This window comes from Humulus lupulus, chromosome 1 (assembly GCF_963169125.1).
Source record: "Humulus lupulus chromosome 1, drHumLupu1.1, whole genome shotgun sequence".
Taxonomy (NCBI): domain Eukaryota; kingdom Viridiplantae; phylum Streptophyta; class Magnoliopsida; order Rosales; family Cannabaceae; genus Humulus; species Humulus lupulus.
This window is the reverse complement of record NC_084793.1, coordinates 121031717-121046247: the sequence shown is the minus strand read 5'-3', so window position 1 is coordinate 121046247 and position 14531 is coordinate 121031717. Positions and strand designations below refer to the sequence as shown.

At 41.8% G+C, this 14531-nt stretch overlaps 2 protein-coding genes across 3 annotated transcripts; both read right to left on the bottom strand.

Annotated features, from left to right (window-relative positions):
- Positions 1-3089: 3089 nt before the first annotated feature.
- Positions 3090-5277, bottom strand: LOC133817266 (uncharacterized). The gene is made up of 2 exons (XM_062249736.1): positions 3976-5277; positions 3090-3898 (listed from the first exon to the last, which is right to left on the bottom strand). Exons 1-2 carry the CDS (start codon positions 4240-4242, stop codon positions 3293-3295), a joined length of 873 nt encoding a protein of 290 aa, XP_062105720.1. The 5' UTR covers positions 4243-5277; the 3' UTR covers positions 3090-3292.
- Positions 5278-8987: 3710 nt separating this feature from the next.
- LOC133797392 (cold-regulated protein 27-like) lies at positions 8988-14207 on the bottom strand. 2 transcript variants are annotated; one of them, XM_062235281.1, is made up of 5 exons: positions 13735-14207; positions 12063-12209; positions 11653-11944; positions 9795-9913; positions 8988-9711 (listed from the first exon to the last, which is right to left on the bottom strand). In XM_062235281.1, the coding sequence occupies exons 1-5, from the start codon at positions 13885-13887 to the stop codon at positions 9544-9546; spliced, it is 879 nt and encodes a 292-aa protein (XP_062091265.1). In that variant the 5' UTR covers positions 13888-14207; the 3' UTR covers positions 8988-9543. The 2 variants fall into 2 exon arrangements, with proteins under 2 accessions (XP_062091265.1, XP_062091272.1); XM_062235288.1 differs by having other exon boundaries at positions 9804-9913.
- Between the last annotated feature and the right edge of the window lie 324 nt (positions 14208-14531).

Sequence of the window (14531 nt, the reverse complement as noted above, 5' to 3'; positions counted from 1 at the left end):
TTTTAAGATTCTAAGAGAGTACGGCATGAGTCTAAATCCTCAAAAGTGCACTTTCGGGGCTGCGTCAGGAAAGTTTCTGGGTTTCATAGTCAACACTAGAGGAATAGAGGCGAACCCTGATAAGATCAGGTCACTACTCGAGATGCTATCACCTCGGTCGTGAAAAGACGTTCAAAGTCTGACAGGAAGGGTGGCAGCCCTTAATCAGTTCATTTCCAAATCTACCGACAAGTGTTTGCCATTCTACAACCTGCTCCGGGAAAATAAAAAATTCGAGTGGACCGAAGAGTGCGAACGTGCCTTCCTCGACCTGAAAGCACATTTGGTCGAGCTACCCATGTTGTCCAAACCAACAGCAGGAGAGACTCTTTCCCTTTACCTGGCTGTCACGGAAGATGTGGCTAGCGTCGTACTGGTCCGGGAAGAAGACCGGTCTCAGAAGCCAGTCTATTACATCAGCAAGAGGCTTCTCAGAGCTGAGTCCCGATACTCGTTGATGGAAAAGATGGCTTTCTGCCTCATTACGACCTCCCAAAAGCTCAGGCCGTATTTCCAGTCCCATTCAATACACGTCATAACCGATCAACCTTTAAGGCAGGTTTTGCAGAAACCTGAGGCATCGAGACGTCTTTTGAAATGGGCTATCGAGCTCAACCAATTTGAGATACTGTACGTGCCGCGAACTACTGTGAAAAGCCAAGCTCTGGCTGATTTTGTGGCAGAATGCACGGGATTCTGAGAACCAGTGGAAGAACCGGTTCGGGCCTCGTGGAAAGTCTTCGTAGATGGCTCGTACAAAGAGAATGGTTCTGGAGCAGGAATCATATTGATATCCCCGAATGGAAATCGATTCCACTCCGCGTTATGATTCGGATTCAAAGCATCCAACAACGAAGCCGAATACAAAGCTTTATTGGTTGGGCTAAGGATGGCCCAGGAGCTGAAGGCCAGCTCCCTTCAGTGCTACAACGATTCCCAGCTCGTGGTAAACCAAGTATTAGGAGAATACCAAGCACGGGGAACCAAGATGGATGCTTGCCTGGCCAAGATAAAGAAGGAGTTATCCGCATTTGAACACGACTTAATTGAACAAATACCTCGGGAGCAGAATGCCAATGCTGACGCCCTGGCCAAGCTTGCCACCTCTGGGGAGGCCGAAACTTTGGGCCTAGTACCGGTAGAATTCTTGGAAAGACCAAGCATAGAGGAAGCCGGGGCGGAGGTCGAGATGATCGACACCAGGCCGACCTGGATGACCCCCATAATCGAGTACCTCACAATAGGGAAGTTACCCGAGGAGCAAAACGACGCTAGGAGGGTACTTTACTAGGCTTCGAGGTATATAATGATAGACAGGATATTGTACCAGCGTGGCCTCTCTTTACCTCTCCTGCAGTGCGTTCTGCCAGGTGAAATGAGAACCATTATGCAAGAGGTGCATGAGGGATTTTGTGGAGATCATGCTGGGGGGAAATCCCTGGCCTTGAAAGTGTTGAGGCAAGGGTATTATTGGCCCACTCTATCAAAGGACTCGATCTCTTATGTCAAAAATTGCGACAGGTGCCAGTGGTTTGCCACGGTCGCCCGAGCCCCTCTAGTTGAGCTAAAGATGATCTCATCCCCGTGGCCGTTCGCGGTCTGGGGGATTGATTTAGTTGGTGCCCTTCCCACGGGAAAGGGAGGAGTTCGCTATGCTGTGGTGGCTATAGACTACTTCACAAAATGGGCAGAGGCAGAAGCCCTAGCGATGATTACTTCAAAGAAGGTCCTCGACTTCGTGGTCAAGAATATTGTCTGCCGATTCGGGTTGCCAAAGAAGATCGTGTCGGATAACGGAACACAATTTGATAGCGACCTCTTCACCAAATTATGCGAGAGGCACGACATAGTTAAAAGATTCTCCTCCGTGGCCTACCCCTAGGCTAATGGACAGGTCGAGGCTGTGAACAAGACACTGAAAGCGAGCCTTAAGAAGAGGTTGGATGAAGCCAAGGGAGTCTAGCCCGAACAGCTCCCCCAGGTGCTGTGGGCATACCGGACCTCGCACTGAACTTCGACGGGTCACACTCCTTTCTGCCTGGCTTTCGAGAGTGAGGTCGTCCTTCCCATCGAAACGAAGATAGCCTCGCACAGAGTTCGGACATTTGACCAAGACCAGAACGACAAACTTCTCTGCGCATCTCTCGACCTAATTGACAAAAAATGAGAAGATTCGCAGTTGCAGTTCACGTATTATCAATAGAAGATCACTCGTTATTTCAACTCAAAGGTCAAGAAACGCATCTTTAGCGTAGGCGACCTGGTGCTCAGAAGAGTCTTCTTAGTCGGTAAGGATCCCAAGGACGGAGTGTTGGGGCCAAACTGGGAAGGACCCTATCAAATAATAGAGGTTGTGAAAGAAGGAACCTTTAAGCTAGCTCGGCTTAATGGAGAAGCAGTTCCACGGACTTGGAACGCTATACACTTGAAGAAATATTATCAATAATACTTTTGTAAGGCATAGTTAGGAAAGCCACCTTGTTTTATTAAATAATGAGATAGTTTCTTCGTATCATTGTATATTTTTGTGAGCATGATGTTAAAAGATCATGTTCCAAGTAACCACGAAAGGTCCTTTCCTGGTTACTTGGGGGGCATATACGTCCTGGATACAACCAGGTCCTAAAACTTAGAAGTTGATTCAAATTGGTTAATCGATGTTTTTCTTAAAAAGCACGAGATATCAATAAAGAATTAACGCAAACTAAGTTCTTAAAGCCAACGTCCTGGATACAACCAGGCCCTAAAACTTAGAAGTTGATTCAAATTGGTTAATCGATGTTTTTCTTAAAAAGCACGAGATATCGATAAAGAATTAACGCGAACTAAGTTTCTAAAATCAATGTCCTGGATACAACCAGGTCCTAAAACTTAGAAGTTGATTCAAATTGGTTAATCGATGTTTTTCTTAAAAAGCACGAGATATCAATAAAGAATTAACGCGAACTAAGTTCTTAAAACCAACGTCCTGGATACAACCAGGTCCTAAAACTTAGAAGTTAATTCAAATTGGTTAATCGATGTTTTTCTTAAAAAGCACGAGATATCGATAAAGAATTAACGCGAACTAAGTTTTTAAAATCAACGTCCTGGATACAACCAGGTCCTAAAACTTAGAAGTTGATTCAAATTTGTTAATCGATGTTTTTCTTGAAAAGCACGAGATATCAATAAAAAATTAACGCAAACTAAGTTTTTACCGAATGCGCTAAAAATAAATAGCAATAATAGTAAAAGTAGATTAAAATGAAACTCAGAGAAACCAATTGTCTCGAGGAGAAAAACCTTGTGGTAAAAGATTACAAATAAATAAAAACAAAAGTCCTAGGCCCCCCCCAAGTCGTTCCGTTGAGGTCACCCCTTCGGTCTCCTGCTCGCCTGCAGCGGAAGTCTCCTTAGTCTCAGAGGGCACCTCCTGTTGAAGACGAGCCTTGAACTTCTTGAGGAAGGGCTCCCACACCTCCAGCGCCAAGAAGGAGAAATCACCATCCTGTTTGAAGGCCCAGCAATGATAAAGCATGGCCTCCATGGAGGAGCTGGAAGATGCCCTCTCTGCCACAAGGGTGACCTGGGCCACCTCAAGCTCCGCCTTCGCCGCGCCCAAGGCGACCTGTGCAACCTCGAGTTCAGTTTTTGCCGCGACCAAGGCGACCTGTGCGACCTCCAGATCGGCTTTCGCAGCGGCCAGGGCGACCTGCGCAGCCTTTTCGCTTTCCTTGACATCCGTCAGGGCAGCCTTAGCATCTCGCTCTTGCTGTTGTGTAGACGCGAGACTGGCCTGAGCAGTCTGGAACTCGCCTTTGATCTCGTCAAACCTGGCCCTGGACCGAGCTATGCTGCGATGTAGAGCCAAAGCCGCCTGCAAAGGAAAAGATAATAAGGCATGTGCTATAGAGAAGGAAAAAAGAGTTAGCTAAGTTAACTAAGTGAACTTACCATGAGGGTCATCCCCAGTGAAGGCTCCATAACGTTCTCGGGGCTCCTCGTCTCGATCTCCCACAAGTCCCTTGGGGTGGCATTGTAGTAATGATCCACCGTATAGCTCGCGGTTTCGTAAACCGTCCCTCGAAAGGCCTCGGGGATTTTCTCCAAGGCCTGAGTGTTAACCGGGATGCGCACAGTGGAAGTCGGAGCTGGCGGGGTCCCAGTTGGTACCTCCAGTTCCTGAGTAGGGACCGGAGGTCGCGGGGGAGGTGGGGGCATCTTCTCTGTGGTGGCAGGGACCTAGCCCCTCCCCTTAGCGGGAGATTTGGAGGTGGTCCCAGGAGGGGGAGTCTTCTTGGTCAGTCAGAGCTTCTTGACCAATGGCCCGGATGACCTGGAGGGAGGATTCCCCCTGGAAGATGGACCGCAGGACGTTGTCTCCGGGCTTTGCCATCTCTTCGCCTGAAACAAAAATAAGGGAGCGTTAGTATACATGTAAGAATGCTTAGATCACAAGAAAAGTCTAAGGGTGTATTGAAAAGGTCCTACCCTCCGAACTAGAGGAGGAATCTATTGCCACGACCTCCGGCCGCGGAGCTTCTATGGGGGAGTCTAGGTTTATAACTTCGCGAATGAGAGGGGGCTCTAGGTCCGGATCCGCCTTAGGACTGGACTCCTCTACGTACTGCCTAAGCCCCAGAGCGACTACACCCTCGAAAAGGGAGGGCCACGACCTAAGGTTGGTCCCATACTCCTCAAAAAAGGCCGACCTAAAAGCCAGGGTGGTGTCTACTACTACAGTGCCCCTAGGGCGGCCCATGTCATGACGCAACACTAGTTGATCAATGCACTGGAGTAGAGTTATGTTAAGGTCTGGGTCGTCTTGATGACGATGTACGAGCTGGCTAGGGTTAAACCTATCAAGCCATAGGTCTACGGCAGCCTTGTCTAATTCCCTAAACAAGTATAGGTTACCTTGGCCGGAGGGGCCGGATGCTGCCCCGGACTGGACCCGGTTCGCGTTGAGCCCCTGGGCGACCTCGAGAGCCCTCTTCCGACGTACGAGCGACACCTCGTCTTCCTCCTCCTGCTCATCATTGTCTGTAGCACCCCCCTCGGGGATGGGCACCAACTCGTGAACTACTGGGATATCCCGCGACCTCCTCAAGGCCAGGGTCTGGCCCGGAGAAATTAACTTGCACGCCAGCATCGTCTCATCAGATACGAGTTGGCGGTAGTCTTTTTCGCTTGATGGGAGCCCTGCCAAAGTCTCATATTGACCCCCGAGGGTCACCGATTTGGCCGTCCCCGCAAAAATGGCTGCACGATGGTATTCAAGTCAATACACATGGAAAGAAATAAAGCATTGTGATGATTTTGCAAGCTGAGGATAGAAAGAACTTACGAGGACGGTTGAAGTAGTGTTGATCGCAGTTGCGAAACCCCGTCAACATAAAGACCTGGTCCTTGAAGTCGTTGGGGTGGCTGGGTAGCTCGATGACTGCAGGAAAATTGGGAAAACGGGTCAGGTAGTAGAACCTGTCGCCTTTCCCCGGTTGATCCGGGCTGGCTTTGAGGCAGAAGAAATAAAGGATGTCCGCTGGTGTAGGGACCTCCCACTCATGCTTCAGGAAGAGGTACCTCAGCCCCGCCAGCAGACGGTAGGAGTTAGGGGGCAATTGGAAAGGAGCCAGCCTCACGTAGTTCAGAAAGTCCGCAAAGTACTCGTCCAAAGGTAGGAAGGACCCGACCTTGAGGTGTTCGTCGCTCCAGGCCGCGAACTCCTAGTTGAGGGGCGTGCAGCTCCTCTCGCCCTCGAGGGGAGGTCGGGCAACAAGAGTGCCTATCCCAATTTCGATGTTATGGGACAGCAAGATCTTGTTGACCCTCCCTTGGGTCGTAACCTTCGAGACTATCCTCTCTGCCTCGAAGAAGGCATCAGGTCCCACCTCGACCTCTTTCTCCATTGTGGGACCGAAGTGGGGGATTGGAGATTTTGCTACTATCTCTTTCCCCTTGCTAGCCTGTTGGGATGATGAACCGGCAGCGCTCTTTTTAGGTACGTTCTTCTTGGGCCCCATCTGGTCGCCTAACGAACAAAGATGAAGAAAGTTTAAATAGGCAACCTAAAAATAGAAAAGGGAATCTAGCGCGAGAAGTGATTTTCGTACATGGGCTGAGGTAATCTCAGCCCACAGTGAGTGAGGCCACGTGATGCTGTGATCACGCACCTGTGTTTCCAACAGATCCCCGATTGCTCGGGATCTGTGTGTCAGGAGGGTCAGGATAATGCTTGCCTTGGAGGGAAAGTTTCAAAAAGCAAAACCGCCTAGGAAGCGTGACCCCTAAGCTACCCGGTTTTGCACCCCAGGAACCTCTCGCTTTCCCCTCTCCAAACAGGCATTCCCTAAAGCTACCCAGAAATTATCTTGCCCTATACATCACATGTTCTCATATGATTGATACCCCTAGGATAAAAACCTACGCACAAAACGCTAGCCAAAAACAACCTACAGTGTGCGACTAAGAAAGAAGTTTACCTAACAGAGAAACGGAAATATCAAAACGTGCAACAGGCAGAGGACTTACAGTGTTTTTTCCGTGTGAAAGTCGCAAAAAGCGTAGGAGTCGGAGTCCTGGTGGAGCCTTTACAATTGAAGTCACGAAGAAACTCTTGTGGCAAGAGCGTAGGGATCTCTGGGATGATAACCGGAAGAAGAAAGACTTCTGAGGCTAAAGAGGAGAGAAGATGAGGAAATTTTTTTCAAATAAAGGGTGGCTAATGCGAAAGGTGGCCAACCTTCTATATACGTAAGAGGCAAAGGAACAAGGACCGTTCGATCGCATTAATGCGAGATACGAGGGTCATAACTCGAGAGGCGAAACGACGACCGAAGACAGGCTAGGCCATTTAATACAATTCTCGAAAGCCGGACCGTCGCCAACCACGGTGCTCCACGTGTCCGATACCTGCGGAGTGGACAGGACATGAAGAGTCAAAAAAGAAACCTAAAAGCCCCCGCTGTGGTCACAGATGACGTCATGTGTCACGAGCAGAGGCTTGGGGGGCAAATGTATGCCCTAAATATCCGCAAGTTATTGGCGAGCTGGAAAAGGGCATAATTCAATCTGCCACGTGTAAATCGTCCACCCGGAGCTTCTGTTACGAGTCCCCACCTCTCCAGCCCGAGCTGATTAGAGAGTTAGCGGTCTACTCGAAGGCCACGGATCACCAGTATGGATATCACGAGCTGGCGCTATCTCAAGCTCGAGGTGCAGCAAAGATCTGACACCCGAATCCTTGTAAAGGCAACCACGCAATGTAAACATGCACATATCCGACATCACGTGTCTATTCCATTCCTGAACTCTCGGACACGCAGTATAAATGTGCGTATTCAGACACCCCATGCCTGGTTTGGGCCATGCGGCCCATTATCCCCTTACCTATTGATTAGACCACACCTCATTGTCAGGTTTTAGGAATTGATCATCAGTGTCAAAGAGATGACGTGATGGGTAAGAAGATCACGGGATGACCCCCTTTACCAACCCAGGTATCCTCTCCCTATAAATACCAAGACCTTGGGCGTTGCAAGGGGTTGACATATTTTTTGTATAGAAACACTCTGTAAGGAATAGTCAAGAGATATCAATAATATCAATTGGTGGACTAGAGGGATTTGAACCTTCGAACCACCTAGAAATGAAAGGAGTGATTACCTTCCCATGTTATTAATTTCCTAAGTCTAGGAGAAAACTATTTTCCTACTACGGTTCACTAATTAGCACTAATCCATTCTGTTTATTCTTATAATTATCTGTTGGCGAAAAACCGCATCAATAATTGTGATTTTAGTTCAGAAAATTATGACCAAAATTGAGTTTAGGGGTTTATTTAAATCAATTTACAAAATACAGAGTCTAAAAAATAATTTATCAAAATAGAATATTCAAACATGTAATGAGACAAAACACAATGCCCAACAAAATATAAACCCCAAATAAAAATTCTCCATGTTTTTATACGAGAGATTCACCTAAACTCCAGCTTGTTCTGTTATGGTAGTCTCATCAATAATGATTGGTTTATTAGATTCAGTTTCTCTTGATTTATTAGGTTCTTATTATAGTTACAATATTGCATGATAAATTGTAGCTTCTTTTTACACGTTATCTTATAATTAAAGATTTTGTATTCCCAAATGAGAAATGAAAATTGATTTTTTAATACTAAAAATACTCCTTTTCAAAAAAAATATATTATAAATACTCATAAGCACTTATTTTTCGCACGGCTTATAATAGATTCCCTATTTATTTATTTTAGAAGGACGCTACAGTGCTTGTCCATATTAATTTGTGATCGAACGTGGGAAAAAGTGGGAGACAACGGTTAATTGTCACCCATTTGGTAGGACAGATTTTAACAATTATTCAAGTGTACTAATAAAGAGTTTTCACCAAATATCAAAGTACCTGTACTCACGAGCGGACTTAGAATATATTTTTATAGGGTCAAAAAAAAAATTCAAAAAAAAAACATTCATTAACAAAAATACATATGAATAATATTCTCATGAATTAAAAGCAAAGTACATGTGGTAAAGTTTGAAATAAACAAACATAATTATAAAATCTTAAAAAAAAAAAAATGTAAATATTTTAGTGGGGATAATACATTTAATTATTAAAATACTTAAAATATTATAAAAATATTAACATATGTATATGTAATTTCTAAAAGTTCACTGAAGTCAGTTGACCCCACTCGTTCCACATTCAGTCCGCCTCTGCCTATACTATACAAAATCAGCTCAGAATCACAGCGCCAAAAAAAGAAAAAAAAAAAGAGAGATAATTGTGCAATTACATTAGGTCATTCTGTTTATGAGCCAAAGTAACTGATTTAAATAAATAAAAAATTGAAAGCATCCACGCAGCAAGACCGATTATCAACCAGGAAAAATAACTACATAACACATTTATGAGTAAGATGTTAAAATGTATAACAAACAACACAATGACAAAATTAAGGGTATAGTTGTTTAGTATGATGATAAAATAGTGACAGAGACCATATACAATGAAAACAACATCACTTAAACCAGAGCACCAGGACATCTACAACAAACTAGCCATACAACCAATGAATTGATTTCTCACCATCTTCTAATTCTATTACATGTTGCTTCTATCAGAATTACATTGCTACAAAAATTGAAGATACTAACCAGAAGGAAAGCTTATATCGAATTACTAACATTCAGAGTCATATATATCAATTTCATCTACTCCTATATTATATTATGCAACCATACTTACTAGGTATAAGGACATAACTCCAGAATATACAAATTCTTTCGCCTTGAACTTGAGTGGAACCCTTAAGGCAACATCATTTACAGCAACAGCATTAATTCCAGCAGAAGATTTCCATTGTTGGATAGCTATAGGTATGGGTCGCTGATTTGCTTCTCACCAGAGAAAAGTAGAGAAGCTAAGAAGCTAACCTTAACTTTCTTTTGAAGTGTATCAATGTCAATCATAACCTGCCAAGCTTCAAACCAAGGTCACAAATCAGCTCCCTCTCAAATAATAGTGACCATCAGATTTTGGGCAGACGTAGTTTTCAGGGTGCTTAGAAAGCAATTCATGACATCCTTGTTTGTCTCGGTTAGAGGATATGCTATAGGCAATTGAAGCATCTGCTGCGTGGAACTTCTTTGATGGCATTGATGGCACTATCTGAAAAAGTTGAAAAGAAGTGAGTTCTCCAATTGTGAAGATTGTAAAAATTTATTCCACCAAAATTATGTTTCAGTGCTAACATTAATTACTTGATCATTGTTAGAATCATCACTTGCAGCAGTCTTCAACCTTTTCACTACAGATTTACAGCTGGGTTTCACTCCAGAAATATCCTCCATAAAATTCTGATCAGAAACCTCTGAAAAAAGACAAATTTAAATCAAGAAAAAAAATATATTATTACAAATTAAATAACTAGAACCATAAGCCCTGGAACTGGAAAAACTAAGGAATCAACAACACCCACAAATGTCGAACTCCTCAGTTTCCAATGCACCATTACAATTAGTTGAGCATTAACTAAGTCAAGACAACTATTTCATTAGTCACACAAAAAAAAAAGATAAAAACAGTGATGACTAAGATAATGCAAGTTTTTCCGATATTAATATTTAGAAGAGAATGCTAACAACATCCTCTTATTTCAACCTCCGTTCCTGAAAACACATGCCAGAGTATTTTTTTTTTCAATTTGTTTCATAGCGGTGTTCGTTGTAGTTACAACATCCCTCTTGTAAATTTTAAGAAATGTATGAATAGTTTACAATGCCAAAAACATGTTTGTATTTTTTCGAACAAGCGGAATATCAGGAACTTTATTTTTGTTAATGTAAACTATTCGGAATTTATCAAAAATTTGCAGGAAGATACTGTAACTACAACAGATACCGCCATGAAAAAAAATTGGAAAAAAAAAACTCCGGCATATGTTTTTGGAAGCGGAGATTGACAAAAAGGTTGAGCGTAGCAATCCTCTATTTAGAATAGATGCATATTGTGATGTAAAAAAATCCAGGGGAATTATCAAAAAAATAATAATAATTCAGTAATTTCATTTAATACAATTAAACTGTTGTGCAGATATCTTTATTTACACTCTCTTTTGCTTCTGACTTAAAGTTCTGGCAACACAGTAATCACAATAAACTGTACCCAGGGAAGCAACTAACAGTAAATAACCTTCTAATCCTAACTAATTAACCATTGGCACCACAGTTAAGAGAAGGGAACACTCTAAAAAAGGAATGACTTTATCACATAACTTGCATCACCATAATCCAATTAGCATTGTGAGTTAATGAGGTGGAACTTTCACCATATGCTAGCAATCAATGCATTGTCATAAAATGACAGCCAAAACCATGATCCGATCCTTATTTATGATGAAGAAGTAAAATAACCCTTTACTCATTTGACAATAAACATTTGCATTAAGGAAATTACAATATGCTCAGCAGTAAGCACAGAGAAAACGAACATAGCCAAAGGCATGCAGGGAATAAATTTATTATTTATAAAGAACACATTGGTTGCCAAGAAATTAAAATTTGCAGCATGAAAGAGGTGTAATAGGAAAAAAAGATACCATTTCTACCATATGTCAAGGAAATAGTTCAGCTTGGCAAATTGATTGACTTCCTACAACTATACTACGAAAAAGAGAAAATATATACATACACATACTTATTTTGTGAGTGTGTGTGTATTATATACATTTATAAAGAAATGGTAACAGTATTTGCCCAAAACAGTATGACCAAGTACCTAAAGTTCAAAAGATCTTTGTGTAAATTAACCAAGCCACAAACCAAGGAAAGAGAGGAAGGTGAAAATAGTATGCTTGGGTTGGGAGATGGACCTCATATAGTCTAAATGCAAAGATCATGAAATACTTTGAATACAATAACTTTGGATCCAGCAGACAAGCCTTGAAACTTCAAGCAGAAAAGGCTCACAGAGAGGGAACACACATATACAGAATAGGAATAGAAGATTTATATAAATATATATATATATATATATATATATAATGATCATCATCATAATAAAAAGTACACAACTTAAACAAGTTAGAGGTCTTCATGATGAATGAAGTACCTGCAGTGCTGTCACACAAATCCTGATGGCATTTGTGACATACAGGATTATACTCCAAACCACTGGCCGATCCACATAAGCGTTCTGGCTTCCCTCTTGAGTGGGTTTCATTGCTACAAACCGCAACACGTCCTTTATCAGAACATGCCAGAGTTCGGCGTTTGTTTGAATTACTAAAATGACGAATCCATTGATTATGCATCACTAAGCGAGACTCAGCTGCACTACTCAACAAAGGTTCCTTCTTCTCATAGTTGATCTTCTTCCAACATCCATCCCCAAGCACCACAAACTGCAATGTTATAGTTTATTACAAGGTAAGCAGCAGGGAAATGGAATTAAGACCATCTCTCTCTCTCTCTCTCTCTCTCTCACAAAGCAGGAGTGTGAAGCAAATTTGGCTGCCAAACCTGGTCGGAAGAATATGGCGTGCAAGAGTTCTTTTTCACACCCCAGCCACCAAAACGATTTGAATTGTATAACTCCTCTACAAAAGATGCTTCTAACGAATTAAGATACATATTGTGCTTCTCATCTGTCCACTCTTTGGATTTTTTCTGTCAAGACCAAGATAAATATATTTTAACAAGAGAGTTAAGATATGAGTTCACGATTTCATTTAATGTGGGATTTTTATTTATTTGTTTTCTAATAGCAAAAACAAAATACTGAGAAGTTAAATAACTTTGACAGCTTCAATACTTATATTTCTTCAGCATATTAGCTCTCGATTTAGAATGCTTCTTAAGAAACAAGATCTAGTATCCCCAAAACATACTTCTATTTACAATATAATATCTGCTGACCACCAATTTTTTATTACGTTTATATAGCACTTCAAACATCATAGTTTCATTGTTTCTCCTGTTATGTTCGGATAGAATGTCAACTTCATACACAACAGTATGCACAAAAAGGAAGAGATTCAGGTTATAGACTATGCTACAAGGTACTGAAAGGTCCACGATTCCTTATCTCGGGTAGTTAGTTTTGCCCATGTTAAAAATTCTTTTCTTCAATTGTCACATCGAATCTTCCATGTTGATCTAAAAGGAATTCAATATCATTGAGTAATTTTGGCTAACACTTTAAACAACTGAAAGCAGGAATCATCTCCAAATTGAAATATTATTTCACATTATTAATAGTTAGCATCAAATCCTTAGTCCTTACAAGAAAAAAAATAAGTTACATACCAAGTCCAATAAACTAAACCATAAAATTTAACTATGCAGTGTTAATAAAAAACAATCTTACCAAAATCAAAATTTCAATGTGGCACCTCTAACTCCAACCTCAAAACATACAAAGTGAGAATCAAAATAATAATTGGGTAACCATTATAATAAACAAAAAACCATTGCATAGACTGATAAACTCCCATATTTACACAACATGTTCAATTATCGCTAAAATTCATATTTCGTCTAATGAACCGTGAAAGGGTCGTTTCAATTTCACAAACTCATACAACATTAGTAGTTCAAGCCTGATGTCAGATTCCACACTGCTGTAAATCCAACAAGAAACTAAAAAAGACTCAAATTGCAGTTGGAATATCCCGAATGTGTTAAGTATCATTATACACAGGAACCAAGTTCATAACATCATACGGTAATGTAACAGAGAAAGCTCCAGCAAATAATGACTCAAGACTCGACTTTTTAAAAAAATAGTAATAATGAAACTCATTTCCAGATTTCAACTATTATCATTTTTATATGAGATCTATGGCTTCCCTAATTCTTAACAGCAAATTTTGTTAAGATTAGTTGAATAATTGTAAAATAGTGAATTGGTGGAACGCAAAACATTATAGCGTGATTGAAAGGCCAAAATAACCACACCGATAATCTATGTCAATCAATAAATAAAAACCGGTGTACGGATTTCAACCAAGCAAACAAGCTATCTCCTTGCGAGTTCCGAATCTCAAATACGTCAACAAAGAAAACTAAAAAAAAGAAATCTAAAATTATATTCTCAGATATAAAAATACAAATCATATAGTCGAGAGGAAAATTTGAATAATAATAATAAAGAAGATAAAAAAAATGGAGGACAAAAAAGAGTTAAATCTACCTGTATTGCGTTTTTGCAATGGCGCCATACATCTTTGGAAGTGTCGATGGTAATGGCTGACGCGTCCGTGTTCGAACGAAAGGACTCCGGGAGGAAACACTGAGTCAGGTCGGGATCCGTAGACGTCGCCGGCATTGAAAGATTCTCCGCCATGGTTTCCTTACTCCAATTAACTTTTAAAAAATCGGACAAGAATTGCACAAGCTGCTCAAAAATTGAGAATCGTTCCTTCTTAGCGAAAATTTGGCAGGAGAACCCTCTCGCCTAAACAAGAGCCGAGAAAGGAGGAAGAAGAACAAGAGGAAGAAAGTTCGAACGAGAGAAGAGAGATAGGAAGGAAGAGAGAAAAAGAAAAAGAGAAGGCGGTGTTTGTCTCGTTGGACCAATTAAGGCTCCACATGGCGTCGCTTTTACACGTGTCCGTTTCATCAGCACTTTGCCACCTCAGCTCAGATAATATCTTCGGCCAATGTGAGCCAGATATTTTCCCCTCCTCCTCTCTAAGACAAAAAGGCAGCTTTTGTTCGAGATATCCATATAATTTTCCTACAAGACGGTCCATGATACATTCGGTGTGGCCACACGCGCCTGCGCGTGGACGAGGATGAGGAGGTTATTGCTTGTTCGAGTGTCAGACACGCCAGCTTGACTGAAATAACAGCTGGCAAAGATCGGGTGCCGTCGGTCATTCCTGTTCCCGTGTGGATTTGTAAAAATATCGAAGGATTCTGTCTAGTCATGATAGATCTGTGCTTTTGACACGTTAGGTGAATGTCCAAAATCAGATAACGACGCTA